Source organism: Triplophysa dalaica, chromosome 13 (genome assembly GCF_015846415.1).
Source record: "Triplophysa dalaica isolate WHDGS20190420 chromosome 13, ASM1584641v1, whole genome shotgun sequence".
Classification (NCBI taxonomy): domain Eukaryota; kingdom Metazoa; phylum Chordata; class Actinopteri; order Cypriniformes; family Nemacheilidae; genus Triplophysa; species Triplophysa dalaica.
Window position 1 is genome coordinate 14,625,202 of NC_079554.1, and position 23,470 is coordinate 14,648,671.

The 23,470-nt window shown below is 37.1% G+C and overlaps 3 protein-coding genes across 10 annotated transcripts in view; all 3 read left to right on the top strand.

Annotated features, from left to right (window-relative positions):
* Positions 1 to 9,015, top strand: part of myt1la (myelin transcription factor 1-like, a) — a 49,977-nt gene extending 40,962 nt beyond the window's left edge. For 2 of the 4 annotated variants that reach the window (XM_056764634.1, XM_056764636.1), the window contains 10 exons: positions 538 to 656; positions 1,598 to 1,666; positions 1,754 to 1,816; positions 1,910 to 1,993; positions 2,465 to 2,686; positions 2,991 to 3,082; positions 3,512 to 3,615; positions 3,696 to 3,839; positions 5,471 to 5,533; positions 6,281 to 9,015. In XM_056764634.1, the coding sequence (XP_056620612.1) occupies positions 538 to 656; positions 1,598 to 1,666; positions 1,754 to 1,816; positions 1,910 to 1,993; positions 2,465 to 2,686; positions 2,991 to 3,082; positions 3,512 to 3,615; positions 3,696 to 3,839; positions 5,471 to 5,533; positions 6,281 to 6,421 (1,101 nt within the window). In that variant the 3' untranslated portion in view covers positions 6,422 to 9,015. The remainder of the gene's footprint in view (positions 1 to 537; positions 657 to 1,597; positions 1,667 to 1,753; positions 1,817 to 1,909; positions 1,994 to 2,464; positions 2,687 to 2,990; positions 3,083 to 3,511; positions 3,616 to 3,695; positions 3,840 to 5,470; positions 5,534 to 6,280) is intronic. The other 2 variants (XM_056764635.1, XM_056764637.1) reach the window with 2 other exon arrangements.
* A 522-nt stretch (positions 9,016 to 9,537) lies between these two features.
* Positions 9,538 to 19,337, top strand: cep43 (centrosomal protein 43). Of its 5 annotated transcripts, XM_056765065.1 has the most exons (21): positions 9,538 to 9,633; positions 10,116 to 10,169; positions 10,274 to 10,328; positions 10,426 to 10,514; positions 10,723 to 10,854; positions 10,942 to 10,974; positions 11,464 to 11,520; positions 11,598 to 11,668; positions 12,043 to 12,104; positions 12,308 to 12,369; positions 12,454 to 12,534; positions 14,616 to 14,678; positions 15,689 to 15,897; positions 16,626 to 16,694; positions 16,903 to 16,977; positions 17,314 to 17,391; positions 17,523 to 17,641; positions 18,219 to 18,293; positions 18,384 to 18,432; positions 18,522 to 18,609; positions 19,180 to 19,337. In XM_056765065.1, the coding sequence occupies exons 1-21, from the start codon at positions 9,550 to 9,552 to the stop codon at positions 19,252 to 19,254; spliced, it is 1,680 nt and encodes a 559-aa protein (XP_056621043.1). In that variant the 5' UTR covers positions 9,538 to 9,549; the 3' UTR covers positions 19,255 to 19,337. The 5 variants fall into 5 exon arrangements, with proteins under 5 accessions (XP_056621043.1, XP_056621045.1, XP_056621044.1 ...); XM_056765067.1 differs by lacking the exon at positions 16,903 to 16,977; XM_056765066.1 differs by lacking the exon at positions 14,616 to 14,678.
* A 537-nt stretch (positions 19,338 to 19,874) lies between these two features.
* Positions 19,875 to 23,159, top strand: ccr6a (chemokine (C-C motif) receptor 6a). The gene is made up of 2 exons (XM_056763706.1): positions 19,875 to 19,997; positions 21,306 to 23,159. The coding sequence occupies exon 2, from the start codon at positions 21,321 to 21,323 to the stop codon at positions 22,458 to 22,460; it is 1,140 nt and encodes a 379-aa protein (XP_056619684.1). The 5' UTR covers positions 19,875 to 19,997; positions 21,306 to 21,320; the 3' UTR covers positions 22,461 to 23,159.
* Positions 23,160 to 23,470: the final 311 nt, after the last annotated feature.

The window sequence follows — 23,470 nt, forward strand, 5'->3', positions numbered from 1 at the left end:
CAATGTTTCCCCTCACACGGCACAAGCAGAATAAAGTATTATGAGTACTCCCAAAAGATGGGTGTGATTATAATGGTAGCTATAAGACCTTGTGTGAACCTTCAGGAATAAATGCATGGTTAGGGAAGTTGGATTTTGTACCTTCTTTTATAACGATTTGAAGGATGGTGAGATGTTTCATGAGAAGCACTGAAGGGACATCTAGTTTACACTGCTGGTACTGCATGCCTTTACTTTTCTGGAGATTATCATTTCAAGAGGATTTGTCTTCTGTAATTAATTAATTAAAGACTAATTAAGCTCAAGAGTAAAGCTATTATATTATTTCAGGATGGAATTTATGTTTCTACTAAATTGTTGGAAAACTTAATGAATGCAAATTAGTTTTCTTAATTCTCAGCTCACTGTTTTAAGAAAATGATATCCTCTTGTATATGAACTCAACTATATTTAGTGCACTTACGAGCAGAACTTTGTTCAATTCTTCTTTTTGCTCTCGATCACACAACATGTTTTTCTGTCTGTTCTCATTTTCAGGATGACCTTGACCCCCTTCAGGATCTGCTGGAGGACCAGCAGTATTCAGGGGAAGTGGCTCTTCCCAGCCCCAAACACAAATATGCCCCCTGTAAGGAAAGCAAGAAAGAACTTCTCACGTAAGCCCAGCACCTACACACAAATAAGGAACTTTAAAGGTCCAGTGAGTGATTTTTGGTGGATCTTCTGACAGAAATGCAATAGAATATACGTAACTATTTCTTCAGAGGTGTATAAAGACCTTGAATAATAAAGTGTTATGTTTTTATTATCTTAGAATGAGCTATTTCTATCTACGTACAACGGGAGTCCTCTTACATGGAATTTTACATGTTGTTTCTACAGTAAACAGACAAACTGCTCAACAGAGCGCGTTTTATAAACATGTTATCTCCTTCGGCAGACAAGTGAAAACGTGACAACATCGTAGTGCTGTGTCAGTGTTTTGAAAGGGAAGGGAGCCGTTGGTTGCAACTCACAACTTCACCACTAGATGCTGCTAAATTTCAAATACTGGACTGAACTGATTAATTAAAAGTGATTACTTAGCAAAAGTAAAAGTGTAGTTTATTTTTCTGATGTAAAAGGAATGTCATGATTGCAATATAGATGTCAATGTTATGCACTACCTTTTTATTGTGTTCACTTGAAATTTAGCAGACAAAATGACAGTCACGTTTAAGTTTAAGACCATGTGAAATTGTTTGAAAACTGTTGTTGACTTGCATGTGCTGATGTACTGCCTGTTATAACAGGAAGATTTGGGTGGGGCTACATTGAATGGCCTCTACCCTTTTACCTAAAAATAGATTTTAATTGTCATACATATAACTTTTGATTTGATACTAGCTGGTCTGTTGCAGACAGTATTTAGAGGAGGGACATTGTCATTTTAGGAAGCAATCTAGTTTATGCAGGATATGACATTCGTATTTTTCTCCACTTACCTGGGAGACAGAGATAAAAGGTTTTAAAACTATGTGCCCTTAATTCCACAAAACTATCATTTTGATTTTACAATGTTAAGGTAAAACTTAAAGCTGTAAAATGTTCTCTTAAGGCTATCAAGCTGCCAACTGGCTGACAAAGGCATGCGTGGTATGATGACATCCAACTCCCAGGATCTGAAGTAAGCACACTCGTGTTTAAACCGCAACCTCAGTTGACCATCAGGACGAGATCCGTCTGAGGTTAAACATGTTTTCCTCGCTTACAGGTGTCCCACTCCCGGCTGTGATGGCTCTGGACATATCACAGGCAACTACGCCTCTCACAGAAGGTGAAGACTCAAAAATATGTTCATACTTTGAAAATACCGACTTGCCCAACAGTGGTTTCAAAGTAGTGTTAAATGTGTTTCTTGCTCTGAAAGTCTGTCAGGTTGTCCTCGGGCAAAGAAGAGTGGTATTAAAATAATGCACAGTAAGGAGGACAAGGATGACCAGGAGCCAATCAGGTGCTTTTTCCCCTAAATTCTGTTAATTTAGTTGCAACATAGTTTAGGGTCTGTGCACTTAGGCAGCACAGTTATGGCAAAATAATACATGTTGATTATTATCCTCTATATTCTTGTTTTTCTACTGTTTTGTACCTTAGTAAATCCACGCCCTGTTGATTATAATGGGGGTGTTCTATTTTGTTCGAGACGCTCACGGCATATATGCGCACTGCATTGCAAACAAGCAGCACGACAGTGAATCTGAATTAATTCCAAATGACTGCTGATGCTTTTCACTTAGACTGTTTTTTCAGGTTGTTTCTTCATACGTAGTTTTTCGATGAACTGTGTAGCCCTATGTGCACGTCTCTGGTTTGACCAGCTGCTCAAGTTGTTTATACAGCAAACCAGGCTGTGACAAAGAACCTTTGTTTGTGTGCATGTGTGTGTGAGTGTGTAAACTTATTGCCGCTGTGCCGATGTCTTTAGGTGTCCAGTGCCAGGCTGTGACGGCCAGGGTCATGTGACAGGGAAGTACGCATCTCACCGCAGCGCATCCGGCTGCCCGCTGGCCGCCAAACGTCAGAAAGACGGTTATGTGAACGGAGCGCCTTTCTCCTGGAAGTCTGGCAAGACAGACGGCATGACCTGCCCCACTCCAGGGTGCGATGGCTCGGGCCACGTCAGTGGCAGCTTTCTCACCCACCGGAGGTACACAAGTGTGCAAGCGTGGCAGAAAAAAACATACAGAATGAATGTGTAAACGTGCATATGAATTTTCCTATATTTAAGATGCAGAAGGCATCTCTAGATGGTTTAATAAGAAATACAACATGCAAACAAAACCCATTTAAAGTATTTGGGTTGCTTTAGGAAATAATTAGAAGTCATTTAAACTAAAAGCAGACTTTGCAAAATATTTCTGATTTATGTACACCGTGGTATTGCATCTTTAAAGCATGGCTTATGAATTTTAAAATCGAATGTTATCTTTTTTGTATTTGTACGTGTATAGTCTTTCCGGCTGTCCCCGTGCCACGTCTGCTATGAAGAAAGCCAGGATGACAGGGGTTGAAATGCTCACAATCAAACAACGAGCAAGCAAAGGTACATACATTTTTCCGAATTTTTCATTACTGTAACTAGTTAATGAATTCAAGTAATTTGAATTAAAGGAACAGTTCCCGCAAAAATGAAAATTCTGTCTTCAAATCTTGATTTGGTAACTTGAGTTGTTCTTGAGTGGCAGATTTGGAACATCTGTCTCTTCTCCATCAATAAGCTGGTGTGTGGCGCAAAGGTTTCTTGCGCAATTTGGCTACCATTGCATCATCCAGGTTGTTGAGGAGATTTCCCTTCTTCCATGTAAAGCGATTTGAGTGCCCAGAAAAGCGATATATAAATGTAACAAATTAGTAAACTTCTGTCACAGTGATTATGGAAGAATTTTTTATGTTTGGGGGAACTGTCCAGTTGAAAATTCTAGTTGAAAATAATAAGAGCATGATATTTTTTCCCCTCTGTGTTCCTTTCTAGGCATAGAAAATGATGAGGAGATCAAACAACTGGATGAAGAAATCAAAGACCTGAACGAATCAAACAATCAAGTAGAGTCAGATATGATCAAATTACGGACACAAGTAAGACGAGCTGCCATCCATCACGTCAGGGTCTGGCTGTGTGTTCAGTCACAGAGATGCTTTTCTATATCTCCTGCCAGATCACCACAATGGAGACCAACCTGAAGTCCATTGAAGATGAAAACAAAGCCATCGAGCAGCAGAACGACTCGCTGCTACATGAGCTCGCCAACCTCAGCCAGTCGCTTATCAACAGTCTGGCCAATATCCAGCTCCCTCACATGGTAAGTGCCAATGAGGGCCTCCATCCAAAGACAGACTTGCACCTGCCTCGCCTCGGGGTAAGAATATATCAGTGATCAATGGAACGTTCTCTGTTAAACAAAGTCAGGATCCAAATGTTTGACAATGATTTATACAGACACTTAATAAAATTCAAAAAAAGTATAAAATATGTCTACATTGCTTGATATTCACCTGCATAGAATAGATTTAGTTTGTCTGTATCAAAAACTTGGGATTTTTATAAATTGGCCATAAGGACAACATTCGACTGAGTCTGCAGATCGAACTCACCAGTAGGGATGAAATTCTGATTTCTATTGTTTCTCCCATCTGCTTCTTTATGTTTGTTGTTGAGTTCTCCGCAGTTCCATATGCTTCTGTGCTGAGGTCACTCCTCTTTACTGACCATTCTAGAACAACAAACTCCACTGCTTTTCAGTTGAGTAACAACATGGCCGCTGTGGATCAGATGCTCCGACATTATCTAATCACAGTGCCTTCATACACATTGAGACAGGGGTGGATTGGATGAGCCCTGTTCAAATGTGGCAGCCATGTTTGTAAACAACTGAAACATGTCTTCTTGAATATGGCTCCTGAGTTATCCACCCCCACCTCTGAAGGATTTTATTTAAAGTCACGAGGGGTCTTTCAACTGCCCATCAGATAACTGTTGCCTATTCATTTGTCATTGCAAGACCGCTCAACCATCAAATGTTCAATCCAGACTTGTTTTTTGTATTTAACGTTAACTTTACACTGTAAAGATTAAAGGGACAGTTCACTCAAAAATGAAAATTCTGTCATTTATTTTCTAACCTGTGTGATTATGCAGAACAAAAGCAAAATATTTTGAAGAGTGTTGGTAACTGAACAATGGATTTGCATTGGTTTTGTGTCAATACAATCAAAGTGAATAGGTACCGCTGCTTTTCTGTTACCAACATTCTTGAAAATATAATCTTTTGAGTTCTGCAGAAGAAAGTCATACAGGTTTGAAATGCCAAGAGGGTGAATAAATGATGACAGAATGTTTAATTTTGAGTGAACTGTCCCTTTAAAAGATTTTGGTGGCAGTTAGGGTTTCTGAGAAGCCACACTGCCAGAACCCTCTGGAGAACTTGTACTTGTCTTTTAAAGAACTTCAATATATCAATTCCTCTAGAGCAGTGGTTCTCAACAGGGGGACCACAGCTGACAAAAATAAATAAATTTGACGAAATGAAATATATTTCTTGTTATTTGGCCATTTTTATAATAAATAACGCTTCCAGGTAATGTCAAGCTCTGAATTATTTTATTGGGTAGAAATTGTCAGTTTTTGTACGTGGTAGGGGGGGCCTTTGAATATTTAGAATATAGTGAGGTGCATTGGAGTCAAAAAGGTTGAGAACCCCTGCTCTAGTCTAGAGGACTGTTTCCCAGAAGGGTGTATAGAGGTTCTTTAGAGGGTAATGCCAGCTTGAAATCTAAGGAGCCCAAAATGTGCCTCGAGAATCTTTTCATTTTTTTACAGTGGTTAGATAACATCTGTCATTTTTGCAATGTGTAGAGGCCTGTCACTGAGAACACTGACTTCTGGCGTCTCTCCAGGCTAATAGTCTTTTCTCTACACCTCTCCCTCCTGTAGAAACCGATGCCACTGAAAGATGCCCCTGTTAAAAATTACTGCTGTTTACAGATGCCCCACAGAGTAAGAGATTTACTTTCCATAGTCTAACTTTATCCTTCTCCTCACTATCATTTTCCTCCCCTAGTCCTCCCTCTTTTGTAACACACAGTACGACGTGTATGCATCTCACAGGTCCATGCATATTATCTTAATCATAATAGCAGTCAGTGAATTTCCAAAGCTTATCAGTACCGCATATTAAAATCCACTTCAGGCTATTCAATAAGAAAGCTGGGGTCGTAATATGAGCCATATTTATTTGGTAGTAAACTCATGTTATTATCGTTAAACACATTATTTATCAGGCACAGCGATGCTCATTGAGCTTGTGCACATCCATGTCTGCTATTCATGGCGATCTGTTATATATTACATGTGAATGCCAGTATTACCCACATACTCATAAGCATGAATCTCACACCAATGCATGCATACATAATGTATGTGCATTAACTTTTTTGTTATCCATCAGATATATATTATCAAAAACACTAAGGGTAGTCTTATGTTTGATTTTGAAGACCAAATAGAGATCACATTAATATGATTGATCAAGTTATGCTTAATTTCCAATGAACTAGCTCAAGTATCAGATATTCAGGTTAGAATCTTAAAGGATGCTTTGTTGGGTTCATTCCTCCCTAAAATATCCACTTTCCCCTTCCCTTTCTGTCATAAGTCCTAAGATGATTTGTTAAATGGATGTTCACTTTTATATTTGATGACATGTTTATTTTCCACCTCCAATGATCCCGATCTGTTCCACAGGAGCCGATGAACGAGCAAAACTTTGACACGTATGTGAGCACTTTGACAGATATGTACACTCACCAGGACCAGTACCAGAGCCCGGAGAACAAGGTCCTCCTGGAGAACATAAAGCAGGCAGTGCAAGGCATCCACGTTTAGCTTGCAGCAAACATAAGGCTCAGCAAATGACCAGGTATTGGGGTCATGTGATCAGAGTTGGGATGCAAAAACGAAACGGATAAGAATCAAAAGAAACCCATCATGTAAAAAGTATGGATAACTTGTATGATTTTTTTGCTGCTGTTCTTTATTGTATTATTTGGCATTATTTATTATTCTGTTACGCTTTGGAGAAACGACATAACTTATTTGTTGCCTTGCTTTAAGATGACGCTACCAATGGCAAATGTTTTGAGGATCGTTCATGTTTTGTAAATTTTTTCATATGACCTGACATAATGTGATGTACTGTTTATAGCTGCTAATGTATGCACATTTTAGTGTATATGTATTTATTAATTGTAAACAAAAACCATCCATTATTTTAAATCCGAAAAAGGTGCAGAGGGGGTTACACTGAGGGAATGTAAGGGCAATCAGCTTCTTTTTACTGAACTAATAGGAGCTACGTGCTGCGCAGGCTGTTCGATGGATGTACAGTGGTACATTTTTTTGTGGTTCGACTTTGGCTACATTTTGTAAAAAAAAATATTGAGAAACCATGTCTTTTGGTTCTGAAATCATATTTATAGTGGTCAGTGTGGGCACTCTAATGCAGTATGCGTATTGTTCCGTTTATTTCAGCTTGTTTTTTATTTTTTTTATTCCCAACGTTGATGGAAAAAAACAATTTTTGTGAATGCAAACATCATGACACGGAAACTCAATGGTGTAAATCCCAAGACCGAGAGAGAAATATTTCATAAAGTGACACGTATTTTCAAAATCCATTCGCTAAATGTAAGGCCAATACAGAAAATTTCAAGGAGACAATCCAACATTAATTATGAATTTATTGATCGTAAAATGTTTAGTGGTAGTATGATAGAATATCAGCAATATATGATAACGAATCAATCATTTATTTAGATATGGGATGCAAAAGTTTGGGTATATGCAATTTCTTATTCTTACCATAGTAGAAAGCTAATGAATCTTTTTACTAAATGTAAAGTATTAAGTTTTATATAAATCTTTTAATACAGTCATGTTTTAGGGTTTAAACCCGGGTGATCAAGGCCTAAAGGATGAATGCATTATGGTTTAACATTTCTCATGTTCGATTTTGCACAGGGACACCTTTGTTTCCATGTTTTGGTGTTTTTATTTCTTTTAGGAGACCAAGGAGGTGCCCAGATGTTTGAATTGTGGGAAGTTTTTTGAAGAAAGTAAATCTGTGCGTGAACGTTAGTTTTATCAGTGTGCTGGATATACAGGGTTAACGTCACCATTCATCCATCATTGTGTCATAGTAAAGCAGCCACCCGTCTTGTAGATTTTGTCCAAACAATCGTGTAGAGTTTCATCACAACTAATACAAGTGTGTCACCAATGCAAACTCATCATATTACATGACTACGACAGTGGATTCCTAATATAGGCCTATACAGTATTGAGAGGTCGGCTTACCACGTGTGGTAAACTGCGATTCATGTTCATTGCTTTTTTACGTTTATGAGAAATCAGTGGCACTTTATGCTCTAAGAATCGTGGAAAAACACATTACGGAAGCTTTTTGATATAAACAATGTGCGGTACGGGTCTAGATTATGTCAGCGTGTGGGAGATTCCAATCACTATGGGAGGGGGGGGGGGGTCTACTGACACAAACATTACTCCATAATATATTAAGAACATGTACAGTTATAGTCTGGAAACCCCAAGATCATCTGCATTTATTCAAAGCCCTTTCAAGCATCAAGCAAAGTCACATACAGGGCTGATTTCAGTGGTGGATTTTAAAGTTATTTGTGTTTACCAAGCATGACTCACAGTGATTTTTATAGTGTGAAATGACTCTGGTTGATGCTGGCTATACATGGGGCGTTCTTTCTAATTTATCTATTATTAAGGCTAGCATTGTGTTTTCAGAGAGCTCATGCAAATGGTGCTGGTCACTCTTATTTATTGTTTTGTAATATCCAGACATCTGCTCTCCCCATGACACGGCATTCATCTCTGCAGAAGCTTTGTGTATGCAGCTTATTTCCAAGATAGTAACGCTTTTAACACTGATAGCAAAATACAATATCCTCTCATCCACTATATCATCACCGATTAGACAGAAAAGGGGATTTTAAGCACAATTCCGCTGCTCATTTTCAGTTGGCACATATTGTACTATCTACTTCAAAAGGTTATCTGTGACTATTTAAATAGAAAACTATCTATGGTGTCACATGCTTGAATGCAGAATACTTTTCTTATTAATAATTGTGAAATCATCAGGTTACAAGTTTCCATTTCAAATGGATTTTAATTAACCATTTTAAACCAGGATTTTTCTATTAAAAAAGAAAGAAAGAAACATAGCTTTCTTAATGTCTCTTGCTCTCTTCCTCTATCCAGCTCTTTTTCTCTCTTAGTTCGTTTTTCAACCACATGGCATGATTTCTGTTAAAATGATACTTTTTTTGCTCTAAGTGTTTAAGATCACAAGTTGCCGTGATATTTCATTTTGAAATTGTGAACTTTGTACAATTTTTATCATGCTGGTGTTGACATCTCTTACTCAATAAACTTGTGTTGCCACATTCAATATCCATTTTGTTCAATATGCACGAGCTTAATGACTACATTTCATTTACGTTTTCAAGTTAACTTTGCTCACACCTATATAGGGGGTAATATTTTTACATTGACTACATTAAATAAATGACATTGATGAGCCATGACGTGCCATCACGCGCATGCAGTGTCAACTGCGGTGCTAAATTATCATAATGTCGAGGAGCAATTGACTCATAACCACACTTGCTTTATAGACACAAAGAAACCACCATTACTCAAATACAGTGTTGACACTTCAAATGTCCTCGCATTTTGACGTCTGTCATAACGTCACTTGGAGACATATTTCCAAAAAGAATAGTGTATTGCCCATTTGTGGAAAAAATATTTCCCATAATAAATTCACAGGTACATACAAGAATATCTCTAAATACTTACCAAAGACTGTAATAATGGTAACTTAGATGATAAAATCTAAAATGTCCACTGCACGTCTGTAACAGCCGTGGGGGGGCGCTGGTTTGCGCACCCTCCTGGTCACATGACACACGACGAAGATGTCTGCCACAGAGGAGGACACGGAACTAAGAGATCTACTGATCCAAAACTTGGAAAACAGCGGGGTTTTGAATAAAATTAAGGTATTTTCTACGTTTTTGACTGAAGTCTTATAAGTCTGACAACCTCAACGTTACACATTTTGGATCATTTGTTTTCAAAGCGAAGAATTGTTTGTTAGCATAGCATAATGCTAAAGTTGTTATGGGCAACAAATACACAAAAGTCACTGTCACAACGTTACTGAAAGTATTGTTTTATAACATTTGTTTTTCCCCTTTTAAACCAAATTAAAGAAAATAATTTACAGAATAGTTTCTCTGAAACTTCATCAATGTCATTATTTAATCAGTTGTTCTAACGTTATGCGGAATATTGTCAACAAGCCTGTTAATCCTTGTTTAATTAACCAACCAGTGTCAATTCGTCTTATTTTGTTACACTAATACTGTTGGTTTTGAGGACGGTATATATATTGTAGTTATGTAGAATGACAAGGCCACAAATCATCTAGGGTGTGAATCAGCTACGAATACTACTATTCATCTATTATTTGTATTTACAGGCAGAATTACGTGCAGCTGTTTTTCTTGCTTTGGAGGAACAAGACAAAGTTGAGGTCATTATAAACTGTTTTACCTTTTACTACTAAATCCTGTCGTGTTCAATTAATCTGTGTGTAAATCTGTGTGAAATCTTTATAAAGCTGTCTTTGTTTAATAGAATAAAACTCCCCTTGTGAATGAAAACCTAAAAAAGTCTCTTAACACGAAGGATGGTAAGCTATTAGAGTTTGTTCTAATTTTGTTCGTTTTGCATTTGTTGGGGTATTCCTTGGTATCTTATACATTGTCGTTGCGTCTCATTTTTTGAAGGACGCCTCGTAGCAGGTCTCATCACTGACTTCTTGCAGGTCTTTAATTTAGACTTCACTCTCGCTGTGTTCCAACCAGAAATCAACACGGTGCGTTATTGTTTTTGCCTTCATGTGTATTGCATGGTTAAAGTAGCCAATCAAAAAAGATCACGCAGGTGTGCGTGTGCATTTTCTTTGAGATGTAAATGTTTTCATGAATGTGAACCTGACCTTTTATTACTCATGACATGATTCATGTTTAATCTCTTTCATCATAAGTAAAATACCAAATAACATCTCCTACTGTGTTATTTAGCTGAACGGGCTTGAGACTCGTGAAAGTCTGTCCAAGGAGCTCAGCATCTCTGAGTCAGAGGTGAATCGAAACACCCCACTTCTGCTTGAGCTGGTCAAGAGAAGTCGACAAAAGACTTCCATTTTTGGAGAGGTGATCTTTGATGCTCTGTATTTCAGCTGATCATAAACATCAATGTAATTCCTTGCAGTACATTTATTCTCTCCCTGCTCTTTTCAGGGAGACAAAGTCACAGAGAAAAGTTTTCCCAAGGTACTTTACCTTCACTGGCATATTTTATCTCTCTTAATCTGTCTATGATCTGTTTTTTGCACCCACACGTACAGTAAACACAGGTAGGGTTTGCTCGCTCTCAGGAGAAGTTTCAGTCACAGTCTAGTAATAGTGCTAACCCACTTATTTTACTTGTGGTTGGAGTGCATGTGTTTGGTTGATTCATATCGCTGGTTTACCCACACATCACAAACCCCAAGGTGAATTATTCAGGTCACATGAGGGAAGGGTGATGTAAATGAACATCTTCAAGTGGTGTTGCAAGAAAAGGTTTCCTGTTAAGATACTTGTGCAAAACAAGCTTGTCCTACTTCTAGAATTTTTGCCTGCATCACACATTCTCAATCACACCACTAGCGCTGCAAGTGTTGTGGTTGTTCTATGTTATATCCTGTCTACTTTTAAATTATTTTTACAACTACTATGTCTTCGTAGTGTATATAATGAAAAATAATCTTCCTTGTTTAGGAATTGTCGCCCCGTCAAATCACAGATGCCCGTAAAAAATTTGACTCTTATGACAAGGTATATTTTATTTTGAATATCCATAAGCAATGGATTGTGTGAACGTGTAATTACATTTTAATTTTGTTATCTCACAGATCCGAATTGGCGAAATACAGAGAGAATCAATTGTTGCCATTTTCTCAGAACTGTTTCCCCACTTCTGCAGGTATGGTTTGCTAGTGGACTCAGAATGCCACGACCTCTAGGAAATATGTTCCCTTATGCTACTGAAACTCTCGTTTATGTAATAACTGAAAGTGTTTACATCCTCCCACATTCTTTCTCTCCTGTATTCATCTATATGGCTGCAATCCCTCTCGTTGTGGTCGTGGCTTTCATCATGGAAACACAGTGTATATCTGTATACAATACAAAAAAATCCAGAATTGTTTTCGTAGTAGAAAGTTTTAGATTTAATAAAAAGTTCAATAATTATTAAATAGTTAGTTAAGTGCTATAACTTAGTGCTGCTGTTTTAATGATGTAAGGCTGAATTTCACACCATATTAATTGCTTGTTTTTTTCCTTGCAAATAAACAGAAACGTGCTGGAAAGTTATGTCAATGAGGAACTCAAAGACAAAAGCAGGGACACAAGCACCTGTGAGGATCCAAGATTTTGCTTTATCCACTGTTTTAGGGATGCAAATATTTCACATGTTAATGATAGTTTTGCTTTTGTTGACCAAGTATGAAATGACAAACTGAAGAATGATTGCATTTGTTATTTTCTTATCATCAGTTTCAAAGGCACTTTCATGTCATGTTTTGATTCTTGTTCCTCTCCAATTTCAATTTTTCTTCAGCTTTAGACTTTCAGGACTTTCTGGGAATGTACAAATGCTTCTTCATACAATGTCGAAGCGTGGTTAGTAACCTTTAAAACCCAAAAAATTCTTTGTGAGGTGTGTATAAGTTTAATGACCTGTGTCACCTGTTATTTCTCTCATAGGTTACTAATGACGGCAGTGATGGACTTTACTTCTCAAGTAAAACTATTGAAGATAGAATCATTTCATCTTCCGCCAGCAAGGTAAACTCACTTCCTTTCTATCTGTATCTATCTACTTCTCTTACTTTCACATACTTTCCTTTCACATGATCTCTGGTGTCATAAGTATATTTTGTCCCGCATGTAATGTATCAATTTACTGTACATCATCAAAGATTTAACTAGAAGCTGGCAAAGCCTACAGTGTGTTATCAAATGTTTCCCACATTTTTTTGTTTCAACCCACATCTTTTTCATACTACGTACATTTGTACTTAATCTTATCTTCATGGGTCTAACCTCAGAACATCAGTTATTGTATGAATAGAAAATGTCTGCTTTAGTAATGTGTGTGTGTGTGTGTGTTTGTGTTACGAGCATATCTCATATCTTTTATCTTTGGGTGATGTGTAATGATAGGCACTTGCTGTCATTGCATTTTGAGTCACAAAGGAAAAAGGGTTTTTACCAGAGTATTTCTACAAAATCTCATGGCACACAAGATGACTGTTTTATACGGATATATTCATTTTTCTTGTGTTTTTAATTTATAACCAATATAAAAAATGTAGTGTAATTTTAATGTCCAAACAACCATTTCTTTTATTTTTGTTCTACATTCTTTGTTTTTACACACACACACACACGCACACACACACGCACACACACACACACACACACACGCGCACACGCACACACACACACACACAAGCACACACACACACACACAAGCAGACACACACACACACATATGTACAGTGAGGGAAATCAGTATTTGATCCCCTGCTGATTTTTTAAGTTTGCCTGCTTACAAAGAAATGAAGGGTCTATAATTTTTATGGTGGGTTTATTTTTTACTTATAGAGACAGAATATAAAATGAAAAAAAATGTTTTATAAAGGTTATAAATAGATTTGCATTTCAGTCAGTGAAATAAGTTTTGATCCCCAGGCAAAACAAGTGCTTTGTACTTTGTGGAGAAACCCTTGTTGGCAAAGACAGAGGTAAAACATTTCTGATAGTTGGTCACCAGGTTTGCACATGTTTCAGGATACATTTTAGTCCACTCCTTTAAGGTCTTTAAGGTTTCTTGGCTGTCGCTCAGCAAATTGAAGTTTAAGCCTCCTTCATAGATTTTCTATAGGACTAGGGTCTAGAAACTGGCTAGAAACTTTGCTTGCTAACTGTGGTCCCAACTATCTTGAAATCATTCAATCTTTAACCTTTCTCATGATCATCTTTACTCCATTTGGGGAAATCTTGCAGGAGCTCCAGAACAAGTGCATTTTATAGTTGTTTTGTATTTCTTCTATTTCCAAATAATCGCACCAACAGTTGTGTCCTTCTCACCAAGCTTCTGTCTGTAGCCTATTCAAGGTTTGTGCAGGTCTACAATCTTGTCCTTGACATCCTTTAAAACCTATTTGGTCTGGACCATGCTGGTGGAGAGGTTGAAATAAAAGATACAGATTCTGTCAGCAGCGATCTTTTATATACATAACAAGCTGATAGAGGAGTACTTTCTTAAAGTGACAGGTCTAATCTGTGGTCCATATAGGCACATCCACCAATCTGTGGAGCCAGAATTCTTGCTAGTTGGTAGGGGATCAAATACTTACTCACTGACCACTGACTGAAATGCAAATCAATTTATAACCTTTATATAAAAAAAAAAGTTTTTATATTCTGTCTCTATCAGTTCAAATAAACCTACCTATATATATATATATATATATATATATATATATATATATATATATATAATATATTGAAAACCATGTATTGAATAAATATATAGGTGTATATATGTATATATATTTTTACGGAATATTAAACGGATGAAAAAGGTCCTCTAATTATTTAAATTTCTCATCTAAATTATTTAAATATCCTCATTTAAACTCGTGTGTAAAATGTCTGAGTTTGTTAATAATCCATGCATCATATAAACTGCATGTTTCTTGTTGCATGCCATCATTGTCTTCTTATCCAATCAAAAAACATACATCCCATTGTTATTTTATTTTCCAACTCTATCCACATCCATATGTATTGATTTTAGTTAGGCTAGCATGTCAGTATTGTGTATTGAGGGAAGCTGATGGCTGTGTTCTGGTGCTCAGATACCCAGGTATAAAGGATTTGTTAAGCACAGTTCAGCGCAGGATGAGAACGCTGACTTGAAGGTAAAGCACAAGTGCGTCTGATTCAGGGGCTCTTTTGATCAGCTCAACCATGCGGCTTCCTTTAGGTGTCATGCATCATTCATACACAAGTGCTGTATGAACACATTTGGCTGTTAATGAAGAGTAGAAGGACTTGATCATTCATGTCAAAATTAGGATTCGTTCTTCTTTGCGAGACTGTCATCTTACTGTCTGACTTTTCATCTGACTGCAGTGCATTTCTCTGTTTTTTAAATAAGAAATGTACAACTCACTTTTCACTTTGGTGTAATGGAGGTGATCAAAGCCCATGGTTGAATTGGAGCCATCTTGCCCTTAGCATTTGATATTGTAGAGCGGTTTGAGTACACAATTCAAATGAATCTATTTAAATGCTTCATAAGGCAAAGATACTGACAGGCTTCAACTAAACACCCTATACAATTCTGAATATAAATCTATTACTCACAAACTAACTAGCAAACTAATCTCTCACCAGTACCTCTATCTGATGATGCAATTTTACTTTGTTATCTTTTAATCTCTTTGGCAAAACATTTCATCTCAAGTAAAGAAGTCTGGCTTAAATCCAGTAGTTGATTTGTGAGTGGGTTAAATGACAACATTTTAATCAGCGTATGTAATCTAGATGAAATGAACAATGGCTAGTTTCATAATAGGCTGTTGAACAACCCACTGTTCTTGTAACTTTAGTCAAATGTTTAGCTTTTAATCATCCATTCACAGGAAGTCCAAAATCAAGGGCAGCTTTACTTGAGAACGTAGTGTTTGAAATCAGGTCAAAGGGTTCTTCGATGACTGTTTTAAAAACACTCATTTTGACACTACTCGTACATTCAACCTCACACCCCATCTTAATACGAGAGGTCTGCTGGTTCCAAACCTGTCAAAGTTATACAGACATGGTCCATACGACTCCGTGTTTATGTGGCTAACATCAGATAAAATATGTACAACATGATTTTTTTGTTAATTGGTCTGTATTTATACTTTTTCTAACTTACCCGTAGACTGCTGACAGAAGACATGAAACACCGGGGTCTTTAAAGAATATAGGGTCCGTTCAAGTGTCCGATGGGTCAGAGAGGGGACCAGGTGATGGGAAGAATGCTTCCAACCCACTCAGGAGAACACTGGAGCTAGGATTGGAGGATGAGGATGAGGAAGGAGATTCATTCTTTGACGATCCTCTTCCGAAACCTCAGAAGACCTACGGCTGGTAAAGGAGTGCTGTTTTTTCACCAGTAAAAAAATTTGTGTGAGGCATTCACCCTGACTGTGATTCAGAGTTATGAACAATGGATGCTTTCTGTTCCCACATGTTCCACTGAGACTGAAAGAGTATGAAATCATAAACGCAATCTTGATCTAAGCCACCAGCATCTTTGATTGTAATTTCAAGAACGTTTTGATCTGGATACACATCTTTTTGAATACCTAAATGTACTTTTTTTTGCAGTTGAACCCTGCCCTTAAAGGGACAGTTCACCTAAATATAAAAATTCTGTTATCGTTACACATCAAGTTTTACGGTCATCGAGTTGTTCCGAATCTGTATCAATGTCTTTGTTTTGATCAACACGGTGAAATATATTTGGAAGAATGCTCTTAACCAAACAGTTCTTGGCCACCCTTGATTACCATTGTAGGAAAAATGAGAATGGTAGTCAAAGTGCCTCAGAGCCTTTTGCTTTCCTTAGTTCTTCAAAATATCTTCTTTTGTGTTCAACAGTAAAAGAAATGTATAATGATTTGGAACAACTTGATGGTACGTAAATGAAGACAGAATTTTAATTTTTGGGTGAACTGTTCCTTTAACTGACATTTGTAAGCCATTAACAACAATGGCCCAAAATAACTCACTTTAGATATGAAACAGAGAAGTCTTTTTTCTGACCTGTTTCTTCCTTTTTCCCCATTGTCTCTTAATGCTGCACGTGAGAACAGTAGTTTACCATCAGCAGATAAGCCTTATTCGGGGTTGAGGCTTTCTGAAAAAATGTTTGGCCAAAAAGAGTAAGTACTTCCTTTTTTGCCTAGCACATTAACATTATTTCAATATGATTCAGACTTACATGTTTCTATAGACACACACAATGGGTTGATCTTGCGTTTAGAGCTTTGCTTCTTGTCCCTCTTTTTTGCTTTTTGTTATTTCCACTCTTCCCTCTCTTTCTCTTACTGTGTCTGTGGTCTGTCTGTGTTTCCCCCCCTTCGTGAGAAGTCAGCATTGGCAGAAAGAAGGAAGCCTGTCAGGGCGATCCTTTTCTCAAATGAGGAGGGGCACTAGCCTCAATGAGTGAGTGTGCATGGAGTGATCACGCTGCCATTCAAGCCCACCGCAGCCATCAGACCCATGTTTGTACAATCAGGCTGTTTGCCCTATTGGGGGTATTTGTAGACTCATTCATACAGTTGCATGCAATAAGATTGGGGTCTTTAACAAGTGGTCTACCAGCAGAATCTCAGACAAAGGGTAGTGTTGTTACTGTCATCGTGTCTTTTTTGTGTTACGTTTTTCCCTCTTTTCCCTCTTTCCACTTTGCATGTTTCGTACATGACCGTGTTTTTCTGCCTGTGTGTTTACGATATCTGTTCGTATGGATGAACACGCTCTGCCTCTGTCTGCTCTCAGCCTGTCTGCTATAGGCATTGATAAAGAGGGTGATGGAGTGGACTTTGAAAACAGGCCCAGCCCTGATTCTGAACCCAGGTGAGCTGGGCTGTTTCCTTCTGTCCCCCACTGTGACTTCCTTCTTCTTCTGCTTCTCGTTATGTGGCTGTCAACTTGCTTCACAGAAATGGATTCACTCTTGCTGAAAGTGTTGTCGTTCTGTTTCCCAGGAGAGAGACGTCGGGCAGCTTTTCCGGAAAAGCTCTCTCCACGGATGCACAGTTAAAGAGCACGGGAGGATCAGTCTCTGCCGACAGCAGCCAGAAAGATCCTGCATCTGATAAGAATGGTATAACTCCACTTTTGGGACTCATATTTTTCCCTTATCGATTTTATAAATGGGTTATTCCTCCTTTATTTATTTATAGATGGTTTTAACAGCAGCAACGTAAACAAACATTATGTGTCCCAAACTTAACTTAGATCTCCGCAAAGAATCTATAACTGTTAAGTAGTTAAAATTTTATTTCTTTCAATTAAAGGGATAGATCACCCAAAAATGAAAAATTTGTCTTCAGTTCTCATCCCCCATTGACTCCCATAGTATTAAATAAATAAATAAATTTTTGGGTGAACTATCCCTTTAATATACAATAAACTATTTATATAAATAAATATTAACATAACTAAACACAGTCTGGAAGTAAACTTCAGGCCTGGCACATGCATCCGGGGAGACCGTCGCTATTTCTATTTTTACTTTATTTATAAAGTAAAATATATTATATATAATATATTTTATATAATATATATAAATATACTATATTTTTAAGTCTAAAATAGACCGAAAAAACATTTATTTGTATAAGGTAATGCCATGCCATGTCATATATTTGCTTATCTTTATTCTTTATTTGTTATTTTAGATCATTCTAGTTTCAAAGATAAAGGTGTTAAAAATGTGCAAGCACCAAATGAGAATACTGGATCTCCTTTGCTGGGTATGACCTTTTATCTGTCTTGCATTAAAACTAACCTTGTAAACATAAAAACTTCTCAATTTTGCACGTATCATTTGTCTTTTTCAAAAGATGCTGTGTGCACAGATGAAGTGCTTTACTATGACGATGACTTCAACAGGTAAACAATGTTTGGTTGTTTAGTGTTCTGTTATTTTTACTCATCTTCATGATGGAGTGTTTGAATGTTTCATCTCTCTCATTTTTCAGTCACCGCTCTGAAAACTCTAAGAGTGAAGTGAGCATTGAAGAGGAGATTGAGGAGGTGTCAATAGAGGGGCCTGACATTAGTGATAAGGTATAAACATCTCACTTGAAAAATACCTTTATTTATGAAGAAAGTACTTGTAATGCGGTTCTTAATCATTTAACTGACATCAGTAAGCAAAATTGGTTGTTAAATGCATGAAGTGTATTAATATTTGACCCATTTTGATGTCCTTTCAGAAAATGAACTTGAAACCATAATAATCCAGTGTCAAAGCTGTAATGTTAGTTATTACTGATTTCAATTCTTTAGGATCCTTGTAACATTACATAATTCTGTTTGACAAGAAACAATTCCTAAAACTGGCCTCATGAATCAAATGGTGTATTGTGTCTCATAACAGAAGTAAAAATAAGATGTTATGTTGATGTCAGAAATGGCTATTTAAAGAAGTCTTACGACTTGGAAAAAGGAAGTAAGTGTTTATTGTATAACAGGGCCGTCCCTGATTGGAGTTAAATTACACTGTAGTAAAATACTGTAAATCATTATTCTGACCCTGTTAACATTTCCAGTTTAGGCTTTGTTTTTTTCACCACAGATAGAAACGTTATGCATCACAGTGATTCTAATAGTCATTTCTTTTTTTCTGTCTTCAAGATTGATGAAAGCACTCAGGATGTTAGCGTCTCGCAGATAAGCTTGGGTGCAGACTACATGGAAGATGTTGCGTGACTTTGAACCCCCGTCCTATATTTTGTACCTTATGTATTTATGGATTTGTGATGACATAATAAACGATGAAGTACCGTATTGTTTTTGATTAGTCTTCCTGTTTTTATTGTTGCTATTGTAAAACGGAAGGTCATAAAATGACAAGCAGATTAAAAATACAGTTTATGTAATTTTCAGTAAGAAGAAACCCGAAATTATAGACATTGGAAGTGCACAAACTTATGATGCTTACATGGCAAAGCCATGAATGGCCAGGCTTGAAGTGAAACACTTTAACTGTTTATTACATAACATGCTCTCTGTCCACCCAGAGGAAACCTCGCTTTAGATTGCGGCCATTAACGCGTCACAAAAGCCAGTTATTGTCTTGTCTTTTTAGTTTTTCCATGCATAACCCTCCTTCCTTACTTTCATTGTTCTAGTTTCATATAGCAGAAGTTTTAATGTCAGTGATAACAGGGAAATTGTTTCCGTAGAAGGTGCAGTTCTTAGACCCTTGTACTGTATGTATACTAGAACTGAAAGTGATTGCATATTATCTGTCTTTGTTTGAGGCATACCATCCACTTTTAAATGAAACCATAATCGCATGAAACGGGCAACTTTGATGTTCCCACATACACGCACCAGTGAAGCACCTCCTTGCGTGATACAGATCAAACTTGTCATTCTTATTGTTTGGCAGTGACCTGCCCACCTCAGCTGAATTCTGCATTCCGTAACACTTGTTTGTATTACGACCGGTAAGTGGCTTCTGTTTTTTGCCTGAGCTTTATTCAAAATTAGATTTTTGAGGTAAATGCAGAATAATTTATTATGTTTAATTGGACAGACAGGACAGACTTTAATACATTTTTGCTTCTGATAATCAATGTATATAAACATAAAATGTAAGTATTCATCTGTGCTTACTGTGAAACACCAGTATTCAAATATGATATAGGAGCACAGAGAAGCGTTAGTAAAAAACCTCTATCACTGTCTATAATGTAACCAAATTATTTGCAGAAAAATAAATATTTGTCAAATACTAGTAAAGAAATAAAAATAATTCATTATCAGATTCTCTGTTTATCACAAATCTGCAAAAACGTGTTAAAATATTTTCAGTTCTCAGTTCCTCTCTAAAAAGATCTGTGTGCATGATTGGCTCAATATCTGTTTTCTCTAAATTAAAAAAATCCATAAAGGGGAAACACTAACATTTTGGTTACTTTAATCTTCATTTACTTTATTTTAGATGTTTTATTTTCTATCTATTTGTAAATAAATATTTTCTTATTTCAATACTTATTGCTTGCATCAAAAGCATTTTTAAAAAATAAAAGTTTTCAAAGTTTTACATTTAAGTGAACATCCTCTTCAGCACTTAAGCTACATTAAATAGGTCATTTGGGTTATGGCATTTAATTTTCTGGTGGCATTTACACAATGTGACCTGATTTTCTGCAGATTTCCTCTTTATGCAAAGATAAAATGTCCAAAAAGCAACAGTTGCACAGACACATGTTCTCCTAGTGCAGAACAATAACTGAATCTGTCCTGTACAGTATAAAATATAAAGAAATTACAATATGGGAACTAATAGTATCATCTTATGCTTTATTTTATTTATAAAGTTGTCAATAAATTATATAGAATATTAAAGCTACACTTTTCTGGATATAGCCATTTAAAATTTTCTATACACTCTATACACACTATTTAGCTCTACAAGTGGTTGTTTGCTAGTAATCAAAGAGGAACCACTTTTATTTAGCACTATATCTTGGGGTTCTTCAGAGGTACTTTGGATTGCCGTTTCCGTATAAATAACCTGTTAAGCCCCTATATGGTTCTTCGGTGGTTCTTACCTCAGTCGTCCCAAAGCACCGCTGAACAACAACTGAAGTACCAAAATATGGTGCCATATAGCACTAAAAGTTTTATAGTACTTTTTAGTATATACTTTTTTTAGAGGGATAGTTTAGATTTCATTCAGACAGCTTTATAAAATTCAGTTTTACTATTTACCGCTTTCCTCAAATTAACTTCCTATTTTCTTTTTAAAGTTTCAAGCTGAGAAAATGGAGAATGACTCTAATGACTTGTCTGATAACTTCAATTACTCGTATGACTATAACTCAACTGAAGGGCTGTGTTCAGTGGACCACAAACTGGACGTTGAGAGGTTCCTTCAGCTATATATTCACCCCATCATTTGCATCGTTGGTTTTATCGGCAACACCCTGGTGATTGTGACGTACGCCCTCTATAAAAGAACCAAGTCAATGACTGATGTGTACCTACTGAATGTGGCCATCGCTGACATCATGTTTGTGGTGGCACTGCCTTTGATCATCTACAGTGAGCGGAATGGATGGGCTATGGGGAACTGGTCTTGTAAGCTGCTGCGTGGCGTTTACAGCGTGAACCTCTACAGCGGCATGTTGCTCCTGGCTTGCATCAGTGGAGATCGCTACCTTGCCATCGTGCAGGCCCGCAGGTCATACCGGCTACGTTCCAGCACCCTGCTTTACAGCCGATTGGTCTGTGTGGTGGTCTGGTCACTGGCCTTGGTCCTGTCTCTTCCAACCTTCATTTTTTATCAACGGTATCAGCCTTCCCCTTTTGAATTTGTTACCATTGAAGAAAGTAATTATACCGTCTTCAACGATCAACCACACGTGTGCTTTTTTAGATTTAGTTCTAACGTAACAGCAAAAACATTCAAAATCGCGGTGCCCAGCGCTCAGGTGGGAGCTGGTTTTTTTCTACCACTGCTGATCATGGGTTTCTGTTACATCAGTGTCATTGCCACCCTCCTTCGGGCCAAGAACTTTCAAAGACACAAGGCAGTGCGTGTAGTCCTCACCGTGGTCCTTGTGTTCGTGGCTTGCCATACGCCCTACAATTTAGCGCTGTTATATCGTACCGCTACCATTTTTGATGAGCAGGAATGCAGTCACGAAGAGGCCGTAGTATTGGCCATTATCATAACAGAAAGCCTGGCCTACCTGCACTCTTGTCTCAACCCCCTGCTTTACGCCTTTATCGGGGTCAATTTCAGAAATCATTTCAGGAAGATCATCGAGGACATCTGGTGCTTGGGGAAGAACTACATGTCTGCACGACGTTCCTCAAGGGTCACCTCTGAAATGTACATGTCCACGCGGCGGTCTGTAGATGGATCAAACAGTGACTATGGCACTTCGTTTACGATGTGATTCGGCGCTGAATGTGCATGATAAATGTTTTGATCCGTGATATATGTGATCTTTTGCAATGGGTCAAAACTGTCTGAACAGTATAAGTCTTCTGTATGTTCAATACTTTCAAAATGGACATGCTCTGTATGTAGAAGAATCTATATCTGTTTGAGTTTAAAGAGAGGATACAGTCACTGTTAGCACACAAATATTTAACTGACACACATTGAGTTTTGTACATGTACGGAAGGGATGGTGAAGATAAGTCAACAACCTTTCAGAGTAAGTTTAAAAACTTTTGTGACCATTGTTGCAGGACAAACAGTCTCCAGTAGTTTACATACAAAGCCGCAGAAAAGGTTAAGAGACCATTTCAAAATTATTTTACGTTTTTCTATATTTACTGTTTATAAGTATGTTGAGGTAAATTATCATTTTTGTTTCATTCTGTTATCTACTGACAATATATCTCCCAAATTGCAAGTAAAAACATTGTTTCTGTTTAAATTCATGTGCAGAAATGAAAACTGGAGAAACGTGTCAAAATAACAGAAAGATGCTCTGCATTTTTTAAGACCTTAAATACTGCAAAGAATACAGATTCATTAATTTTACATGTATATAAGTATGTCCTTTAAGAAAATTGAAGTAAAAACTGAAACGAAAAGATTCTTGAAGTGTCTCAACAAGTTTTAAGATTAATTTTTTTCAATTTGACCTGGCTGGATATAAACATTACCTTTAAGGAATTCTGTATTTTTATGTATTAAATGTTTTTGTTTGATGTAAAGAAATATAGACTCTGACATGTTGTATTTGGCCTTGTGTCTGTATTCTGCTAAATACATTTGAGTTCAGTGCTCATTGAAGAGTCCTCTGGTGCCACCTATTGTTAAAATAAACATTGCAGCACATAGCAACACAAAGATATTTCACACTGTTACTGGATCACTATTTCTAAATCCTCTTTTTGTTATGGTTGGTAAACAGTAAAGGAGATGCTTAGAGACAAGAGAGCTGATTATGAA

Bases quoted from the DNA above. Each gene is read 5' to 3' on its own strand.
- cep43 (XM_056765065.1), top strand. From the start codon at position 9,550: ATGTCTGCCACAGAGGAGGACACGGAACTAAGAGATCTACTGATCCAA. The intron at 12,105-12,307 runs GTGAGGATCCAA...ATTTTTCTTCAG, and splicing joins AAGCAGGGACACAAGCACCT to CTTTAGACTTTCAGGACTTT. The intron at 16,978-17,313 runs GTGAGTGTGCAT...GTCTGCTCTCAG, and splicing joins AGGGGCACTAGCCTCAATGA to CCTGTCTGCTATAGGCATTG.
- ccr6a (XM_056763706.1), top strand. From the start codon at position 21,321: ATGGAGAATGACTCTAATGACTTGTCTGATAACTTCAATTACTCGTAT.